General features: G+C 42.2%; 1 protein-coding gene across 2 annotated transcripts; it reads right to left on the bottom strand.

Moving 5' to 3' along the window:
• Positions 1–4,284: 4,284 nt before the first annotated feature.
• Positions 4,285–21,333, bottom strand: LOC148119273 (E3 ubiquitin-protein ligase TRIM31-like). Of its 2 annotated transcripts, none has more exons than XM_087898672.1 (8): positions 20,992–21,333; positions 20,473–20,568; positions 18,432–18,662; positions 15,587–15,609; positions 11,991–12,106; positions 10,543–10,617; positions 10,052–10,093; positions 4,285–7,218 (listed from the first exon to the last, which is right to left on the bottom strand). In XM_087898672.1, exons 1-8 carry the CDS (start codon positions 21,193–21,195, stop codon positions 6,698–6,700), a joined length of 1,308 nt encoding a protein of 435 aa, XP_087754798.1. In that variant the 5' UTR covers positions 21,196–21,333; the 3' UTR covers positions 4,285–6,697. The 2 variants fall into 2 exon arrangements, with proteins under 2 accessions (XP_087754798.1, XP_087754799.1); XM_087898673.1 differs by lacking the exon at positions 20,992–21,333 and adding an exon at positions 19,507–19,586.
• Between the last annotated feature and the right edge of the window lie 114 nt (positions 21,334–21,447).

Below are 21,447 nucleotides of genomic sequence, written 5' to 3'. Positions count from 1 at the left end.
ACCTCTGTGACTTCAAGGGGCAGAGGTACATTGACCTCTGTGACTTCAAGGTGTGGTAGCACACACCTTTAAATCCAATGCCTGGGGGCTGGAGAGATGGCTCAGTGGTTAAGAGCATTGCCCGCTCTTCCAAAGGTCCTGAGTTCAATTCCCAGCAACCACATGGTGGCTCACAACCATCTGTAATGAGGTCTGGTGTCCTCTTCAGGCCTGCAGGCACACACAGAATATTGTATACATAATAAATAAATAAATATTTAAAAATCCAATGCCTGGGAGGCAGAGACAGAAGGATCTCTGTGAGTTCAAGGTGTGGTAGCACCACACCTTTAATCCCAGCATTGGGGAGACAGAGACAGACTGATCTCTGTGAGTTCAAGGACAGCCTGGTCTACAGAGTTATTCCAGGACAAAAATATACAGAGAACCTGTCTCTAAAAGTAAAAGTAAAAATATAAGAAATAGAGGTTAAAGTAAAGCCACATAAAGATGGAAAATAAACAGAGATTCTTGATACTATATGCTATTATGCTCACTTTGAATTGTTTGAATGCTGAGGAAGGAGCAACAGCTGCTAAAAGACTTTTGTTTATAAATGCTGCTGAACTAATCCAAGATAGGTATTTTGAAAATACCTTGGCTTCAAAACTGAAGTCAAAAGGTATGTTACTTTGGAGAAGAAATTCTGCTTTTGTTTCTACAGAAAATGAGAGGCTGTGGATTCATTCTGAGTTAAGAAAAATCAGGTTTGAAAAAGGAAGATCACCTGAGAAATCTCCGATAGGAACAGATGGCCCAGATGACAGAGTTCTACATCCAGAACAGATTCAAGACTGCTGCCTGAGATAATCAAGACTCACAGGATACTCCAGTCAGGACTTGATTATAACTCTAAATTTTCTTTAGGTCCCCATTAGATCATCAGCGCCCCCAACCAGCAGGAAGTAGCCTGGAATACTACGCCCACATTCCCAACAAATGGACTATGGGTATTTTCCTTTGTTTAAAAAAAAAGAGGGAAATGATGTGGGAGAATTGTCTGTATTCTGTCAATCATATTTTAATAAAACGCTGATTGGCCAGGCAGGCAGTATAGGCGGGAAAGCCAGACAGGAAGTAGAGGTGGAACAAAGAGACTGGGAGTATTCTGGGAAACAGGAAGCTCCCTCCGCAGTTCTGCCCAGACCACCGGAGAGGAAAGATGTAAGCTGCCCCACTGGAAAAGGTACTGAGCCATGTGCTAACGTAGATATGGATAGTGGGGTAACATAAGTTATAAGAGCTAATAAGTAGCCTGACCTAATGGGCCAATCAGCTTTATAACTTACAGAGATCTCTGTGTGATTGATTTTCTCTGGGACTTGCCAGCTGTAGGGTACCAAGCGGGACAACAAGCCGGCCCTCATGTTACAGCAGTGGACAACGATAAAGGCTCAGGTTGTTCTGGGAATCAGGGACAGGAAACTTGAATAATGGCAAGATCTGCTCAGTCAAAGAGGCATCTTAGAAGATGACCTTCCTATGATCGTGATCCATGTAGATACCTACACTCCCTGGACAGACCCACGGATTCTCCTGGGGATCAGCATTAGGAGCCAGAGACGCCAAGCTCCCAGAACCCAGAAACCATACAAAAGTTTCATCTGCAGATGGCCTAACCCGGGAGTGAGCTGGGAGATCTTACTCAATATGCTGACCTTGTTCACGCAGGAGACCAATTCTCAGGGGCACAGGGGAACCCTGACCTGAAGAAATCGGGGGTGTTGGGGAAAGGGACAGGGGTTGGGGAAATGGGAAAAGGCCAGAGTACAGTGGAAAGGGTATCTCTGCTCTAATGCTTTGCTCAGAATTATTCCAACAGGGCCTCTGACTTTGCACTTGGATCTCTAGTGTTAGGTGAGTCTTCAGCAGGCAGAGGTATCTCAAGAAGTGACAGCTGACAATAACTAGAATATACATGAAGCATTTATGCACTATGCATCTTAAAAAAACCTAACCCTCAGAATTCCTCTTTGATTTCCCCATAACTTGAACTCTGAAAGACCAATCCTTACTAGGGAAAGCATAATAGAAGAAGGCTGAAATGGAAGGAACCAGCAATCCTAAAGATGCAAATAAATTAGGGAGGGCAGGTTTCAAATCAGAAGAATTAAGTAAGGTGGAACAAAGTCCTTATAATTCTGTCCAGAAGGCAGAATTATATGCTATTCTCATGGTGCAAAGGGATTTTAAAGAACCTCTCAATATTGTTATTGATTCACAATATGCAGAAAGAGCTGTCTTACATATTGAAGCTGCTGAATTTATACCAGATGATACAAAATTGACTTCATTATTTATTCAGGTGCAAGACATAATCAGGAATAGGGTTTTTCCTATATACATAATACATATCCAATCTCATATGGGTCTGCCAGGCCCTCTAGCACAAGCTAATGCAAAAATTGATCAATTATTGATTGGAAGCATGTTGCAGGCCTAAGAATTTCACTTAAAACATCACGTCAATAGCAAAGGTTTAAAGAAAGAGTTTTCTATTACATGACAACAAGCTAAGGAGAATATAAAGGGATGCTCTTTCTGTAACCAAACACCACTACCTATAGGTAGTAACCCAAAGGGTACTCAAAGAAATGAGAGCTGGCAGATGGATGTGTTCCACTTTGCAGAATTTGGAAAATTAAAATATGTACACCATGCTATTGACGCTTATTCAGGCTTTCAGTGAGCAACTGCTTTAAGCTCAGAAAAGGCTGATTCAGTAATCACACATCTATTAGAAGTTATGGCCATCATGGCTATACCTGCACAAATAAAAATAGATAATGGTCCAGTGTATGTCTCTAGGAAAATGAAACATTTTCTGCATATTATAATATTAAGCATGTTGCAAGTATACCACACAATCCAACAGGTCAAGCAGTTATAGAAAGATCAAATCGAACTATAAAGAATATGTCAAACAAACAAAAAGGGGTAGAAAATGCTGCTGTGGGAAGGTGTATAGCTAGCAACTACCTGCCTACTGGAATGTGGCCTCATAGACTATTTACCTGGATGCAGAAGGGCATCTGGCCCCTTCCTCTCTGCATCCCCCTGGGCCCTGTTTGCTGTTTGGTTTGCTTTGAATCTGATCTTCATCCATCATTCAAGCAGAGAATCCTGACTTTGTAAGTTTTACCTTTTAATAAACATTGGTCTATTTCTTAGATCTGAGCTAGTGTGGGATTCCTCTTTTTTATAAGTGTCTAATCTCTCCACCTTCAAAATGCTCCCAGAAATAGATTGCATAATGCTTTATTAACCTTGAATTTTCTTAATGCTAATGAGAAAGAGACAACAGCAACAGAAAGACATTGATTAATAGAAAGTCTTCTGAATTAAATCAGCCGGTTTATTTCAAGGATGTGCTGACCTTGCAATGGAAGCCAGGAGATGTGCTGCATTGGGGAAGGGGTTTTTACCACAGGAAAAGAAAAATTATGGATACCATCAAAATTAATAAAGATTCAGTTTGAAGAGGAGAAATCTCTTGAAAAGAAAAAATGACAGCTCATTCACAATGATGATAACCATACAGGTGTTAAGAAAATTATATAAGATAGGGCAGGGTTCTGTTCTAGTCTTTGCAGGGAAATACTCATCTTCAAATATTTAAGAGACCCTGAATGTTTGGATAATGACAGATGGAAAAATAACTACCTGATAAGGATCATCAAGAAAATCAAATATGATTCATTTGCACAAATGTTTATATATATATATATATAGAGAGAGAGAGAGAGAGAAAGAGAGAGAGAGAGAGAGCACACTGGTTTTGGAATTGGGCAATGGCTCTGTCCTTCTTTAAATCCAAGCATGTTGTTAAAAGAAAAACTCAGAGTTTTTGTCTCATGTCAGGAGCCATGATATGGGACAGAAAGAAAAAAGTATTTAGAAAAAAATTTACTTTTCTTCATATTTATTTTTGTCTTTATCGTACCTTTCATTGAATATATATGTCTGTATATGTCTATATAAATAATGCTTAAGTTTTCCACAATGAATAATGAATTTTCCTGTAGTAATTTTTGAAGATTCCAGGAAGAAGATGGGGCCCCACAACAACTCCACCTGGTTGATATGCTGTCGTTTGCTGATAGCACTACTACAAGACCTGTTCTGGGCCAGCTGCTCAAGATGGTTCCAACTTGGTTAGGTGAAATGGTGCACATTTTTACAGTGTTCTGGCCAGACCTCCACCAAATACTCAGAGACTATTTGCAATTATACCAGACATGAATCTTGGAACTTAATCATCATTTTATTTTTACAGGATCCCATAGAATGAACATCACCCCCATGACAGCTGGAAGTAATTTTAGAAGATGACATCCCCTCTCCCAACAAAGTTTGTCCTGAGGGTTAGGGACATAATTTAGGGGTTGATTATAATTGGTATAGGGTTGGGAGTTGGGGGAGAATTTTATAGGTTCAGGGATCTCTTTGAAAAAAAGAGGATGAAATTGGATGGGATAATAAATTGGTATGAGCTTACACTAATAATAATAGTGAGTAATAGAGTGAGTACTTCTGAGTTATTATTTATAGGCAATTACATTGGTATAGATTCTTGTATATTGATACAAAGTTAAATTATATTGAATATTGTATGCATGCATGCTTCTACCTCTGCTTAAAATGTTTTCTATATATTGATATAAATCTATTATATTGCAATGTACATTTCTACCTCTGATCAAGATGCTATACATTATTTACATTTGGAGGTCATTGTCCTCATTTATTGCACAGTTGTTTATTGTCTTAATCTTTAAGTTATAAAGGTATTAAGAATTATAGATCAATAGTCATCTATGTTTGTCATACTTATAGTTAGACTAATCAGGCTGTTTAGATACATAGAGATTATATTCTGCATAGGTAGTTAATCTTCAACCACTTCAAAGAGCTATAGAAAATGGCATTTAAATAACTTAAGTTCTGTTGAAGCAAGACATAATTCCTCCTGGCAGCGCCAATCTATTCTCAAGAGAATGTTGAGCTCAAAAGACACTCCACTTGGAGCTTGTATTCTTCTTGGCAAAAACTGGCCTTTGGGCATAGAAATGCCCATGCCTCAACCATTGACAACATACATAGTAACCAGAAATGAATAACCAGGACTGTCAGATCTTGCCATGACAGGGTAAGACGGTTTTGAAAAATGTCTTGCCATTGAAATTGGTCTGTCAATTATTCTAGGCCTTAGCCAAAGTTGGTTGCTTCAACGTTGCAAATGAGACTTTGGGTGATTGCCCAGGTAGCCAGTTGTCTCTGTCGTTTGTTGCACATTTTGGAAGGTGCTTGATTGCACTTCTTACTTACTCTAGTAATATTATTTCCCTTCTCAGATCTTCAATGTGTTGAAGACTAGATAATTGTAGCTACCTTCTTCTCAAGACTTGGCCAAGTTATTTATCTTACAAGACTAAAATCAGTTAGGATATGACAATTATTGAATATATTTGTTCTTATTGTATATAATGTATTAGACTTAGAACTCTCTTATTTAAACAAGTGTAGGAAATGTTACAGCTTGTGGTTACCCACCTATTGCGGTGTGGCCTCTTAGACCATTTATGCTGACACAGAGCCTGTGTCCACTCCTTCCTCCTTTTCACTGGCTGCTTGTTCAGATTGTTGGATTGTTGGATTCAATCTCTGTCCAGCATTCAAGCAAAGAATTCTGATTTGTGAGTTTTCCTTTAAATAAATGACTATCTATTTCTCAATTTTGAGCTAGTATGGGATTTCTTTTAAGTGTTTGTTCATCATTCATCAGGTGATAGCACGGCTTTGAATTGTCAAAAGGTTAGAGCCCTGATTGAAGACTGCCCTGTCGACAAACTGGCACAGGCCTGGCTGATTCTTCATGTAGCCTCTGGTTCTCAGACATCAGGAAAGGGCGAGAGTCAGGTGCTCAAGTTTAGAGTCATAGGAACTGCAGGTTGTGGAGTAGAGAAAGGGGCAGGCAGGGTGCTGGGCAGCATCTTGGACTTGTGTCTCAAGCAGGGAGTGGCCAGATATTTTCTACTGAACTGTTGATGAAGTTTGGCCATTTTCAATTACATCATTTTGTGAAGTGCAGCGATGAAAACCCTTGTGGTTAGTACTTGAGAGTCCACTGTCTTCTTTACTCAGGGAAAGAAGTATGTGTAAGGTATGTAGGGTGTGTGGGGTGTGTAGGGTATGTGGGGTGTGTTGGGTGTGTAGTGTGTGTGTGGGTGTATGGTGTGTGGGGTGTGTTGGGTGCATCGTGTGTGTACTGTGTGTAGGGTGTGTGGGCTGTTTGGGGTATGCGGGGTGTGCAGGGTGTGCAGTATATGTAAGGTGTTTAGGGTGTGAAGTGTGTGGGAGGTGTGTAGTGTATGCAGGGTGTGTGGGGTGTGTAGTGTGTGTAGGGTGTATAGAGTGTGTGGGTGTGTGGGTGTGTAGTGTGTGTATGTATGTAGGGTGTGTGGGGTGTGTAGTGTGTGTAGGGTGTGCAGGGTGTGCAGTGTGTGTAGGGTGTTTAGGGTGTGTAGGGTGTGTGCAGTGTGGCGTGTGTATGGGATGTGTAGTGTGTCTGAGCAGGGCCAAGCTTCATTCCTGCCACTTGCATTCAATCATGAGGGATGGGTAGGGAAGAGACTAAGGGACCCACAGGAGAGCAGCCCTAGGGGCTCAGGGTGATAGAGCTGCCATTAGGTAAAAGCCCAAAAAGGGGAAAGACCTGTCTGTCAAAGGAAGTTTGGAAGGTGTAGACTTGTTTGTGAGTGATTGCATCATAGAAGAAGATATCTCCATGGTCATAATCCACGTAGACGCCCAATTTCTTAAGACAGATTGGGAGAGTCTCCTGGGCACGGCAGTTGGTGATTGGCTGACATCCAGAGGACGAAATGCGCAGTGCCCATAAGCAGCATGACTCAGAATTCTGAATCTGGGACCCCTGTGGCAACTCAGCAACCACACCCACTATGCCAAGCATACCTGGGGGTCCCTGAATTTCCACCTCCCACACCCCACGGCCTGAGGAGAGGCCTGGAAAGCCCCTCACACAGTGGAAAGGATAGAGTTGTCGAGGTTTTGCCAGCGTATTCGATTTGCCGTCGACGACATACAAGCTTGCTTTCTTTAGATCCTCAGAAAAGGTGAGGTTTGGGTCAGCAGAGGCCATGTCCAGGGTCATAGGTACTGTGGGAAGATAAAGAAGAGTGAAGAGGGATAGTTGCAGGCCAAGTCCTCCAGCACCCTGCCTTTGAGCTTCTCATGATGTAGCTAGAGGGAGAATTTCCCCTTCAAATTTCAGTCCATGTCCTCAAAGAAGACTTCTGCCTGTTTCTTTTTGTTTTCTGAGAAGGGGTTTCATATAACCCAAGCAGGACTGAAATTTTCTGTGTAGCTAAGGACGATCTTGAACTTCTCATCTTTCAAACTGCACCTGCTGGAATTATAGATGTGGGATACTATGCCCATGCTCCCTGTACCCCTCTCTTCAGTACCTCTCCCCACTTTCCATCCCCAGGCCTCAAACTTAGCCCCTGATTTTAAGAGGTTCTGTTCTGTGGGTGCAGAGGGAAGCTCCCCCAGTCCACATGGTAGTAGAATCATTTTGTACAGAGGCCTTGAATCAAGGTAATAACAACCTGGACAATTTGGATCATCTAACAATGAAGATATGTCTTCTCCATTTCCACGTTTCCTGGTTCTCATTTGGCAAATAATTGGGGCTACTATGAGAGGTCAAGGTTCAGTCTGATTTTCTAAAGCTGGGGTCACCACTAGTCTGACTTTCTAAAACTGACTTCCTGGGGCCAGGAGGTGACTCAAATAACTAGGCCTGTGCCCCCAAACCTGACACCCAATTTCAGTTCAGAAACCCACATGGTGGGAGACTGACTTCCCCAAGTCATCCTTTGACTCCCACACATAGGCACATGTGTGCATGTGTGAGTGCACATGAGAGAATGTAGTCCCTTAAACAAAGGAGAACTTGAAGAAGAGGATATTCAGAGACCCTTGATCTGCCCCCACCCTTGTATTATGGCTCAGACATTGAATGTCAGTTTATTAAAGCTAGAGTCTTTATCTGTCCTATTCAAAGGCTAGAGAATTAGTGGTCCCAGCTCTGCTGAGGTTTAGAAACTGGGAACATTTTAGCCCCTCATTTGGTGTTGCATCTCAGCCTTTGCTGCAATGATAGTTCACCTCCACTGTGTGTAGGGTTGGGGAGATGGTGGATGTGGAAGTGCGCATTAAAGCATGTGGTCAGGGGCACTGGGGTAGGCTAGGGGCATGACTTAAGCAGATCTTACCCATTTCTGCTCCCCAGATCTGGTTAAGTTGTATTACTGCGGACAGGGGGATGGGGACAACGACCATAGAGGAAGACAGTGGTAGGAACTTCTAAGGTCTACTGGGGGCATCAGAGTCAAAGCAATTGGAGAAGAGCAGCACTGGGTGAGAATAACCACCATGGGGGCTTGTCTTCTGTTTTGTTGGAGGTGCTCATTGACCGGCATGGTAGTGCATACACCTCTAATTTCAGCACTTGGGAAGCTGAGACAGGAGGACTATTATGAGTTCAAAGACAGTCCGGACTACATGAGATTCTGTCTCAAAAGCAAGCAAGCAAGCAAACAAAGGACCTGGGAGGTGCCTTGGCTGTGCAGGCATGAGGACATGAGTCGTGATCCCCAGCATCTAAGGATAAAAGTTGGGTGTGGCCCTTGAACAACTGTAACTTTGGTGCAGAGTAGCAGGGATGACTGGATGGGCATGGGCCTCAGTAGTAAGACAGCACACACTATCTAGTGAGCTTGAGGTTCAGTGAGAGATCTTCTCCATGAAACTAAGGAAGAGTGTGAAAGAAGATGCCTAAGTCTAGCCTCCATGAGCACACACGCACACATACACATATGCACACACACACTTACCACACACACCACATGCATGCACACATATAGCACACACATTGCACACATGCATGCACACACACACACAAACCACACACACACGCACAAGCGTACCACACACACCACACACCACAAACACCACACACACGTGCACACACACTTGCATACCACACACACACCCCACACATATGTACACATGCACACACACCCACACACCACACACGCACATGTGCATACACGCGCACAATACAGTCAGAGGGATATAAAAAAGAACTACTAAAAGACAGGTAATATGGCTTGGCAGGTACAGACACAGATGCTTGCTCCCTAAGCCCCAAACTCACAACATTTTCGTGTAAGGGGAGAACACTCTTCGCAAAATATCCTCTCACCTCCATTGTGCATAAGTATGCACATAAATTTTAATCAAGAAAAGAAAAATTTTAAAGAGAAAATCCAAAGTGGGTGGGGGAGCGAGAAGGAAAGGGCAACATCCAGGGATGTGCAGCCCACAAATCTGAGGCTGTCAGTGTGCACAGAGCCCAGATCACAGCCAGCTCCTCCTCCAGGAACGTGGAGTAAGGGGCCCAGTTTTGCTACAGAGCAGTACCGAAGGGGCTGCTGTCCCACAAAGGAGGTCTCAAAGTAGAAGGGGATGGAATAGGGCTGAGTATTAGGTACTGCTGAGCTCCAGAGGAAATAGGAGGGGCATAGACCAGCAGCAGGGTATACCTGCACATTAGGGGTCCCCTGTTGGAGTCTAGGTCTTTCCCAGTGAAGGTATAGCTTGGGAAGCAGAAGAGGGAGATGCCTGGTCCTCACTCTAAGTCTACCCATCTCTGGCCCCTGAAATCTGCACAATTACACAGCCCTTCTCGGTCTCTCCTGTGGGAAGCCTTATTCATCTTTCCAATCTTTTTTTGTTCCTGTATTTCTCAGGGAAGCTGGGAGCAATCAGGGTGTTCTGCATGCTAGGTAGCTCTTCCCAGGGTCTGATCTCTAACTTTCCTCTGCTGTATCAGAGTTGTGAGTGAACAGAACAGTTTGACCTGCATACCTAGAGGACCCTTGCTTCCCTACACGAAGACCCGTGTGTCAAGCAGGAATCCTACCTGAGCTGAGCAACTCTGAGTTGTTCTTCTGTAACAGGAGCCCTAAGATTTGAGAGAGAAAACAAATTTTAGGTTAATAACAAGTGGTTATAAATTAAAAGTCATATTGGGGACGAGTAGCTGATCCTGGCTTTTATCCTAACTACCCTCAAAACTGAACCAACCAGATGACATCATTACAGGCATTGTCCCTGTGGGTCTCAACTCCTCATCTCTGCTGGGCTAAATAGGCCTGTTAGGTCAACTCCAGCTCCAGACTGATGTGCCCCCACCCGAGCCTTCTGCAATAAAGAAATAAATCTATAAATTTTCATTAATTTTGAACATTTTTAATTAGTCAGGGTGTCACTATGATTGCCTAAAAATACAATAATAAAACAATTCTATAAGCTTGTTAACACACATACTGGACCTTTCACCCTCAATCTCCCATTGAAAAGACATTTTGTATTCTTCAATTTCCCTAAACACCAGGTTATGCACACACTTACACTTCTTCATGTCCTTTTTATCCAGGCTATTCGGGAATGTGCTTTCATCTTCCTTTCTTTCAGTGGTCAGGTTGTCTGTGAGGGGAGAGTGAAGGAGATGGGGAGTCCACAGAGGTTAAGCAAGTAACAAGGAACACACAGTGAGGCACTGATTACTGATGTGGGAAGAGGTGATACTGGGATTTCTCTCATAGTCTCAGTGGATCAAGAAGGCAGCAAATAGGGAGACCTGCCCTAGGGTCTTCCTGAAGTTGCTCTCCAGTACAGCCCAGTCCAGAACAGAAGTATTAGGAGCCACAAGCTTAAGCCACTGAATTTGGAATTTTCTAGATGCTATTTTGGAACCCTAAAACACCAGGGCATGCTGACACTCAGGAAGCAGACACAGGAGGATGACAACTTTTAGTCCACAGTAAATAGTGAGTTCCAGTGTCTCAAAAGGAAATGAAAAGAGAGCTGGAGAGAGGCCTCAGTGGTTAACAGCACCAGGGACCCCAGTTCTGTTCTCAGTATCCGCAGAAACTCCAGTCCCAGTGCATCTGGCACCCTCTGCTGACCTCAATGGACACCAAGGATATACACAATACATGAACACCCATACAAATAAAATAAATAAAACTTTTGAGGGGCTGGTGAGATGGCTCAGCAGTTAAGAGAATTGCCTGCTCTTCCAAAGGTCCTGAGTTCAATTCCCAGCAATCACATGGTGGCTCACAACCATGTGTAATAAGGTCTGGTGCCATCTTCTGGCCTGTAGGCATACATGAAGACAGAATATTGTATACATAATAAATAAATATTAAAAAAACTTGAAAAAAGAAATGAATAAAATGAATTTAAATAATGTGTTTTCTTTAGTTCAGAATGTTAAAACATACTGCCATTTCAGCATGTCCATTAAAGGTTGAGTGCTACCTGGGCACAGTGCTGGGTGAGATTCAGTTACTCAGAAGATCACTGCGGTCTTCCATAAGAGACTCCCCTGGACAATATTTCTGTTTGCTTTTGTTTTCATTGCTATATTTTATGCTCTATTTCAATATTAAGTCTTTCAGTGTCAATTTGTATTTTTTATGTACACTATGTGTGAATGTTGGGTTTTGGTGCCCAGGGGTACATGTGATAAGCAACAACCAAATTGGAAACATACTTCTAGTCCCATGTTCACCACCAAGTAAACAAGGAAAATTTCTGAGCTAAGAGGTGCTTTGACTCTGGGGATGTAGCTCAGATTGCAGAGTGCTTGTCAAACAAGCACAAAGTCCTCAGCACTAAACCTGATACAGCACAGCATGAGGAATTTCTGCATAATGCTTCTCTGAAGGTACTCAGCATTCAGTCTGGGTTCTGAAAGACTCTGGGACTGTACCAGAGACATCAGGCAGTTTCTGGGGTGATGGAAAGAATTCTGAGGCAGGTAAGCACAGGAAGTGGCAGGCACATCTTACCTGTTAATTTCTTCAGGTTTTCTATGATGGACTCATGTCTTGCTTTTGCTTCACTGAATTTTTTCTCCAGGTTCATAGGAACTGGGGTTGGGTTGTGAAACTGAAATTCTTTATCCCTGTGAAGATATGTTGATCTTAGTGGTAAGTTTGGGGATAGAGTGTGGGCAGGAAGGACTTGGGAGATCATTCCTGAGGTGGAGGCAAAGTGATAAATACAGTCTAGAGGCCAGGGAACTCAGTGTCAGGGGCAGTTGATAGAGGTTTCTGTCCTGCCTGATCCCACAGCCTTTCAGTCACAAAGAAACACACCGAAGTCTACATAAATCATAAACTGCTTTACCTATTAGCTTCAGGCTTCTTATCAACTCTTATAACTTACATTAATCAATTCTTGTCTCTGTTAACCACATGGTTTGGTACCTTTTATCAGCGAGGTATTTTCATCTTGTTTCCTCTGTTTATGGGTGATGACTGCAGAGGTGCCTTTCCTCTTCCCAGAATTCTCCTGTTCTGGCTGCCCTGTCCATACTTCCTGCCTGGCTACTGGCCAATCAGCATATTATTAAACTAATACAACTGATAAAACTGCGCAGGATATAAGACCATTGTCCCACAGCAAGGAGGCCAGGACAGGAATGCAGGGCTGAATGAGATCAAACCCAAGAAAATATGAAAATGAAGATGAGAGATGGATCAGAGAAGAGAGAAAGGAAAAGGAGTAGGGAGGTAGAGTAGGAAACCCAAGGTTCACCCCCTTGACCAAGAAGAATGTGGGAGAGGAATGAAGCTGGGAAAGAAAAGACTGCTCTTCTGTGTGATTACTTCAGGAGTCTGAGCAGCCAGGAACAAACAAGCAGCCTCAATACAATAAATTGGTGCTCAAGCTTGTGCCAGTTTAATTTACATAAAACCTAAGAAAGTAAAAAGTAATTTTAGACACAAAAACACAGAGTTAATCATGGCTTCTTGGTAGCCAGCATTTTGCTAATAGTATGCCGCATCTCCTATAAGAGAGGTCTTCCTGTTTCAGCAGTAGCATAAAAAAAAAACTGTGCAGTTTTCAAATGGCGACTTTGTGGGCCATGCTGCCAGCACAAACTCTGGCTCTTTCAGGAGGCCGAGCCTTTAAGTGGGGTTTTTGGGTAGTGTGCTTCAAGTTACTTGGTGACAGCATGGGCCAACTGGTTACCAGAGTTGAGATGGTGAGAGTGGCTCCCACCTAGCAGTCTCAGAGGCAGTGAAGAACTTCTACCACGTTGGACTGGGCAAGCAACGAGGCAGGGCCTTGTTTGTCCTAGCAAGGCTGCCACTTAGGTTCTTAAGAAGCACTTAGCATTTTAAGAAGTCATCCTGTTCAGAAAAGGATTACAAATATGCAATAAGGACAGATTGAGACATAAAATACCTCTAAATGAGACACAGTGTGTTTAAAAAATGTACATAGGCTTGGGAGAGAGAAGACAAAGTATATAGAAAGTTATAAAAGGAAGTAAATAGTTTATTAAAAAAAGTCTTTAAAGAGACAGAGTACAGACTGTCACAGAATAAAGATAAATAAAATAAATACTAAAAAGTTATAGAGTAAGAAATTAAGCCACATAAAGATGGAATATACGTATAGAGTCTGGATTATGTATATTATTGTGTTTTCTTTGAATTTCTAGACTTTGAAGGAACTAAGTACAGAGACACATTTCATTGTATGGACTGCTAAATTAAGCCAACATAAAGGTATCTTGACTTCAGAATTTGGGTCTAAGGATTTGTTGTTTTGGAAAAGAGGTTCTACTTTTGCTTCTACAGAGGATGAGAACCTGTGGATTGTTTCCAGACAAATGTGGTTTGATGGACCACCCAAAAGGTTTCCATGAAACCCCCCCCAAAAATACTTTGCCAACAAATGACAGGAAGCAGTTTGGAAATAACTATGCCAAAAAATCCCAAATATTGTTTATAAATGTTTCTTTACATTTAAAGGGGGATATGCTATAGAAATTTACATTGGTACAGATCTTGGATTATTGATATAATTTTAAGGACAACTTTGTTATATGTATACTTTTGTTCTTGATTAAGGTGTTTGTGCAGCTTATTTAAAAATGTAATGTTTAATTAAAATATAGGTTAATAGATAATCATCTATAATAGTCAAGCTTGTAATCATGTTAGTTAAATATATAGAGATATATTTCAGTTAGATAGGTATTCTTCAAGTCTGTCAAAGACATTCAGAATATGGCATTAAAAAAATTTTAAAAATTTAGACTTCTCATGACAATGAGACACGTCTGCTCCTGGAAACTCCAATTACTTCAAGAGGAAGATGGGTACTGAAGAGGTTCCTTATGGCATTGGTTAACCATTTTGTCAAGAAACTGCACTTTCCTGGACTGTTTGATGCTATGCTGTATGAACTAGACATGCAGGTCCCACAAAGAAATTACTGCTGAATTTGCATAAAGGTAAGACGATCCTTTGGGGTTCCTGCTTCATGTAAGAGTCTGCTAGACATTCTGCAGGACACAGAAGAAAGTGACTGATAAACTGCCAATATAGGCAGAACTGCCTTTAAAAATTTCCTGTTTTATGAAAAAGTCTACTGGGTACAGTGGGCCTGTAGGCTGAAGATAGACGCCCAGACAGTACAGAAGATCTTTGGGTCCAGGTAGCAAGATGTCTCTGTCAATTCTAGAGTTCTGGGAGTTGCTTATAATGCACTTTCTGTTTACTTAGGTAATATTATATCCTTCTTGAGTCTTTGATGGAATTGAAGAATAGATAGTTATAGTTTTCCTTAGTTATGATAAAAGATAAAGTAACTATAAATATTGTAACTGTAATTCTTGCTTGATACATCTTTTGTTATATGTAATTTTACTATGTTAAAGTTAAAACCTTCATTTTTATTTAAACAGAAAGGGAGAAGTGATGTGGGAATCCCATCTGTATGCCGTGAATACCATTGGTGAATAAAGAAACTGCCTTGGCCTGTTGATAGGGCAGGGTAGAGCTAGGTGGGTAAACTAAACTGAATGCTAGGATAAAGGGGACAAAGTCAAAGAAAAACTATGGAGCCGCCACCAGAGGCAGACATGTAGGAACCTTCCCGGTAGGTCACAACACTCATTGTAAAATATAAAATACTGGAAATAGGTTAATACTAGATGTAAGAGCTAGCTAGCAATGCATTTAATTGATTGGCCAAGCAGTGATTTAAATAATATAGTTTCTGTGTGATTATTTGGGAGTCTAGGCAGGAGAGAAAAGAAACAAGCAGATTCCTACAACAGATCAAACCCATGAAAATATTGAAATAAGATGAGAGATTGATCACAGGAGAGTTGAGGGACAGGGAGTAGGGAGGTAGAGTAGGAAACCCAGGTACATCTGGGGATTAAAAGGTTGCTCTAAAGCTGGGTATTGGGGAAAAGAGCTGTGCTCACCAGACCACATGCTACTGTGGCCAGCTTGGTCTTCCCCACCTGCAGGCTAAAGAACTCATAGCTGAGTTATTGGAGGATATGAATATATTGGGATATATGTTGAATGTTGTGAGTGAACCATAAAGCACAGTGCACTTGGGATGTCCATCATACCTGCCCAAAATGTCTTTGATGCCCTGGAAGAGAAAGAGAGAACAATGTCAGAGCATGCCTAATCCTAGGCACCAAGAAGGGGTTCAGACTCATCTGGAGGCAGAGTGAGAACACCCCAGTTTTCCACCCTCTCTTTCCTCTCTTTGTCTTTCTGTCTCTGCTGTCTCTGTCTGTCTGTCTCTGCCTATGGTTTTCTCTCTCCCTACCTCCCCTCAAACTGCTACCCCCAGAACTCCTGCTATAGTTGGCCTAGTGTTTAAACCTCAGGAGAAACAGAGTGAGGAGAGAAGAAAGAGTGGCATTTGGGAGATGGGTGTTGCCCATGATATAGAGCTGGGGAGCTCAATTCCGCAGTGTTAGGACAAAGGTGGAATAGCTGTCCACGGCTCTTTAAAGAAAAAAAATAAACAAAAACAGAAACCAGGCGTGTTAGTCCTGGTACTTGGGTGTCCTATTATTCCACCATCTTGGCTTTGTCTGTTTGTCTGTTTTTATCTGAGACAGTTCAATGTATCTCAGCCTGGGCTCAAATTCTCCTTGTAGCCAAGAACAGTCCTGAACTACTGATTCTGCTGTGTCTGACTCCTGAGCACTGAGAGGACAGGAATGCACTAACACCTCAGTCCTCCCCACCAATTAATTTTTACTATTTTAAATCTAAATTTAAAATCTAAAGCATCTTAAGTACAACTTTATTGATTTAGTAGGACTAACTACATTTTACCTCAGCAATTGATGATTTGGCATCTAAACTGAGATGTGCAAAATAAGAGTCCAAAGACTCAGAACTAAAAAACCCATGAACATGGAATAGCTCAAAAATATGTATAAAGAGGCTAAAATGATTACATTTGGATTATTGGATTAAATAAATTGTTTAAAGTGTTTTTATTAATATTACTTTTATCTGAATTTTTTTCCTGCTTGGCCTGGAATTCCATTTGTGAATCATGTTGACTGTGAACTCACCTCTGCCACTCAAGTGCTGGGATTAAGGATGTATCACTACACCTGATTTATTTTTTTCTTTTTAATGTAGCTACTAGAAATGTATCTTGAAATATAGTTCTTTTCATTGCATTTTATTTTTAAAATTTATCAATTTTAAGAATAATCTGAAAAATATTTTATTAATTTAAATATATGAATATATGATGTATGAGTGCTCTGTCTGCTTATATGCCTACATGCCAGAGGAGGGCACTAGATATCATTATAGATGGATGTGAGTCACCATGTGGTTGCTGGAAATTGAACTCAGGGCCTCTGAAAGAGCAGACAGTGCTCTTAACCACTGAGCCATCTCTCCAGCCCAATTTTTATTATTTTTAAACTGTGTATATATGTGTGTCTGTGTGGGGGCATGTAAATGAGAATGGAGGTACACAACAAGGCCAGAGTGATCAGATCTGCTGGATCTGGAGTTACAGAAGGAGGTCAGAGGAAAACCTGTGGGAATTGGCCTTGTTCTTCCACTGTGTGGGTCTTGGGATTAGAGGCAGGTGCCTTTGCACAATGAGTCTGAGAGAGGATTTTATGTAACATATGTGTCCTACATTACAATTCTAAACTGTGAGCTGGGAGTAGTGGGCACATGAAAGGGGATGGGGATATCAGTAATTCAGTGTTATACCCTTGGTCACATGACCTTTGTCCTAACACTGCCAGGCTGCCTGGGCTGCATGAGATCCAGCTGCAAAGAACAAGATTAAATGCTCTAGAAGTTTTTTTGGCTCTATTTCTTTCTCTTTTCCTCTCTTTTTTTCTTTCATGTGTGTGTGTATGTGTGTGTGTGTGTGTTTGTGTGCCTGTGTGTCTGTGTGTGTCTGTGTGTCCAGGCTGTCCTTGAACTTTAGTGGTCCAGGGAAGCCTCCTACCTCGGGAGTGCTAGAATTACAGAGGTGAGACACCATGCCCTGCTGTTTGAGATAATGTCTTGATCTTTGTTCATGTTAGCCTTGGACTAGCAACAATCCTCCTGCCTCAGTGTCCTGAGTTATGAGAGGAGCTTTGGTTAGGTCAGTGGTTCTCAACCTTCCTAATGTTTCTGACATTTAACACAGCTCCTTATGTTGTGGTGACCTCCAACCATAAAATTATTTCCGTTGTTACATCATAACTGTAAACTTGCTACTCTTAAGAATTGGAATGTAAGTATCTGATATTTTTCAATGGTCTTAGGTGGCCCCTGTGAAAGTGTCAGCAGATCCTCCCAGAGGGATTGAGACTCACAGGTTGAGAGCTGCTGGGTTAGGGGGAAAAAGGCAGCAGTTGGTGGACTAGTTCAGGAAGGCAATAAAAAGTAATAAAGAAACCACACCGCATATATGAGGCTTATTAGGAGAAAGGGCATGGTGAGCGCTGGGCCTTGGGTGGAAGAGCATTAGAGATAACAGTATATTATGTTTGAGACAATACAAATGGAGCCTTGTGGGGGAGCAACAGGCTTCCCTTTGGAACCTGGACAAGGACCTTTATCAAAAGCAATAGCTTAAAGTAAGAAAGGTAACAGTCATGGATTCTGTGATGGGGTCGAAGGGAGCCTCAGGCAAATTCCCAAAGAAAGGAAAATATCTGACATTTATGTCCTTTCAGGGAATGGTAAGAGTTTCCGAAAATTTCATTTTAGGGGACAACGGACATGGAGGAGTCAGATACTAGGATCTGTTAGACCACAGTATAATACAGATTCTTAAGTATCTTTCAGAGACAGAAAGAGAGAGAGAGAGGGAGAGAGAGAGAGAGAGAGAGAGAGAGAGAGAGAGAGGGAGAGAGAGGGAGAGAGAGAGAGAGAGAGAGACAGAGAGACAGAGAAAGACAGAGAGAGTGTTCTCAATGCACTGACCTTCAGTAGCTCCATGGATGGTGCTTGTAGCCTATTTTTCAGGGACTCCGTGTGCTCTCTGAGGGTGGTCAGCTGTCCCTCTGTGTCAGTGGCATACTCTTCTATCTGCTTGATTTCCTCCTGCTCCAGCAAGCTCAGCTTGGACAGGAGAAATATCTCTTCCTCTTCCAGTCTCTGGCGCACATTCTTAAATTCCTCAAGGACCTTTAGTTTCTCGAGATGCACCCGGGCCTGGGAATAAGGGAAGGGATGCAGAGATGAAAAAGGAATGAGAGAGAATCCTCCAAGCTTCCTTTAAGCCCATCATTCACTTTTTAAATAAATCAACCATCAATCAATCAATTGATTAACTAGTTACAGGCAAAGTCTCACTATATAGTCCTGGCTAGCCAGGAACTGACTAAGAACAACAGGTTGGTTTGTATTCATAGAGATCCACCTGTCTTTGCCTCCTAAGTGCTGGAACCAAGGGCATTCACTATCTGGAAGCATTCACTCTTTAGGAGTATGTAAAGATTATTCTGAGATCGGTTTAGAACAGCTTGCTGGGGCATCCCTGAGGAAAAGGGGGAGGGGCAAGGAGATCAAAGCACTTCCAGTGTTCAAAGATTTAGGCTCAATGACTATTTTTTAACCTTCAAGGACATCAGTTAGATGCACAATTAAGAAATCTTAGCACTGGAAGTGCAGATAGGAGATTTAGGAAGCCAATGCCAGCCTCCATTCAAGGCCAGCCTGGACTTCTTGGGCCTCTCTCTCAATAAACAAACAAACAAAAAAAAAAACCATAGACAACCCAGGATGAGGTTGTAGTTCAGTTGAGAGAGTGCTTGCTTAGCATGTGTGTAGTCCTGGATTCCATTCTCAGCACTGCATAGTCTGGGCATTCTGTTATAGCCCTGAAGTTCCAGTACTGGGGGAAGACAAAAGGGTCAGATGATCAAAACTATCCTTTTCTGTATAACAATTTCTAGTTTGTGCTACATAAGATACTGTGTCTAGGAGCTGGAGACATGGCTCAGTAAGGGACTTTGTTGCTCTTGTAAAGGACTCAGATTCAAATCCCAGAACACACCTGGTTGCTCACAACCATCCAAAGTCCAGTTCCTGGGATCCAGTGCCCTCTTCTGATCTCCATGGGTACCAGACATGCACCTGGTGTACATACATACATGGAGGCAAGGCATTCATTCACATAAAATTAAATCTAAAAATAAGTAGATATAAGATTCTTAAATGTCAATTGGGAAGAACATAAACAAATGAAGAAAGTGAGAGAAGGAAAGAGAAAGGAGAGAGAGAGAGATAGACAGAGACAGAGAGGGAAATCTTCTCAGCTTTACTGCCTTCACACTGAATTTCTCGGGGATGGACCTGGAGAAATGATGCAAGGGGTAAGAATGCTTAATGCTCTTCCAGAGAACCTGAATTCAGTTCCTAGCACCTATGAAGAACAGCTCACAAATATCTGTACTTCTTGTTCTTCCGGTTTCTTCTAGGATTTGCACACACATGACTTTCACTCACACAGACACACACACATAAATAAAGGTAGTGCAAACAACCTTTTAAAAAGTAAACAAAATAAGTGGAGACATTTGGTAGTGTCATAGTCTCTTGTCTTTTCTTACTGTGTGATCAGTCTCTAGTGAAATGGGCTTGTGTGAGCCACTGTGTGAGTGTGTGTGTGTGTGTGTGTGTGTGTGTGTGTATGTGTGTGTGTATGTGTGTGAGAAAGAGAGAGAGAGAGAAAGAGAGAGAGAACCAGTGTGTGTGTGTGTGTGTGTGTGTGTGTGTGTGTGTGTGGTCCTTACAAAGCTTGATGTGTGTGGAGGAGCAGAAGCCCTCCTGGTTCACTGGAGCAGCACCCAGGCAGTTAGGTCAGTACAGCTCAGGAGCATGACGCAGGCACCACACCCTCTGCCCCTCGCCATCTGGTCAGCAGGACTTTGTTCCAGCTTGGTGTATAAGGAGTGTTCAGGGATTTTCACAAGAGAGATTCTGAACTTCATCAGAAGTGTTTGGAGTGAATATTTCTTACCCTGATCACCTGGATTGCCTCTTCATGTTCCTTTTTCTCTTTAATTATTTCCTTGTCCTTTTGCTCCAAATACTGGACCTTTGTCTCAATCTGCACCTGTGAGGAGAGGATGCTTCAGTCAGGTTCTGCTTCTAGGGAGGCAGGGAAGATATCCCAAAGTTCTGATGTCATTATTAAGAGCCCCCCTTTCTTCCTTGGGATCAAACCAATTTTCCCCTTGTATTATGTGATACTGAGGTTCAAAGTCAAGTCCTCAGACTTGGTGGCAAGTGCCGTCAGTCTCTGAATTATCTCCCCTGCCCCCAAAGTACTATTCTGATTATTCTTCTTGCCTTGTTTACAGATTGGTATTTCCCAGAACCTGGATCCTTGAGCTCACTGGACCCAGCTGCAAACTGCTAACTCAAGTGTTAAGAACGCAGCAGTCGGTGCCAACCAGATGGAACAGGCAGCAGCCTCCAAGTCCCCAGGGAATTCTACTCTGCTGAGCTGGGAACAGAGAAGGAGGCAGGTGCCTACCTTGTAGTTCTGGGCAGCCTCATCTATCAAGGTAACTTCGTGGGTTTTGTGGTCCCTGGAGTCACGACACACCACGCAGAGAAACTCTCCATCTTTCTCACAGAAGTAATGGTACTTTTCCTTGTGCTTCTGACATCTTGTCTCTTCTTCTGGTTGGAACTCAGCAGGATCCGTAGCCTGGGTTTTCTCTGCATGACTAGCCATAGCTTATTGGGTCTCAACAAATTCTTATTCACAGGGAATTTGCAGAGGGGAAATTGAAGGTTTTCTGTAGTTTTCCCAACCTGATTGATGCACTGCAGGCAGAAGTTGTGTCCACAGTCAATGGTGACAGGATCCCGTAGAAATTCCTTACAGATGGTGCAGATCACATTCCCCCTTGGTTTGATGGCTCCTTGTTGGTTTCCACGATGGAGCAGCAAGTCTAACTTGATATGTGAAAGCCCAGAAGTCCGA

Source organism: Myodes glareolus, chromosome 18 (assembly GCF_982192425.1).
Source record: "Myodes glareolus chromosome 18, mMyoGla1.1, whole genome shotgun sequence".
NCBI lineage: Eukaryota > Metazoa > Chordata > Mammalia > Rodentia > Cricetidae > Myodes > Myodes glareolus.
This window is presented reverse-complemented; position numbering and strand designations above follow the sequence as displayed.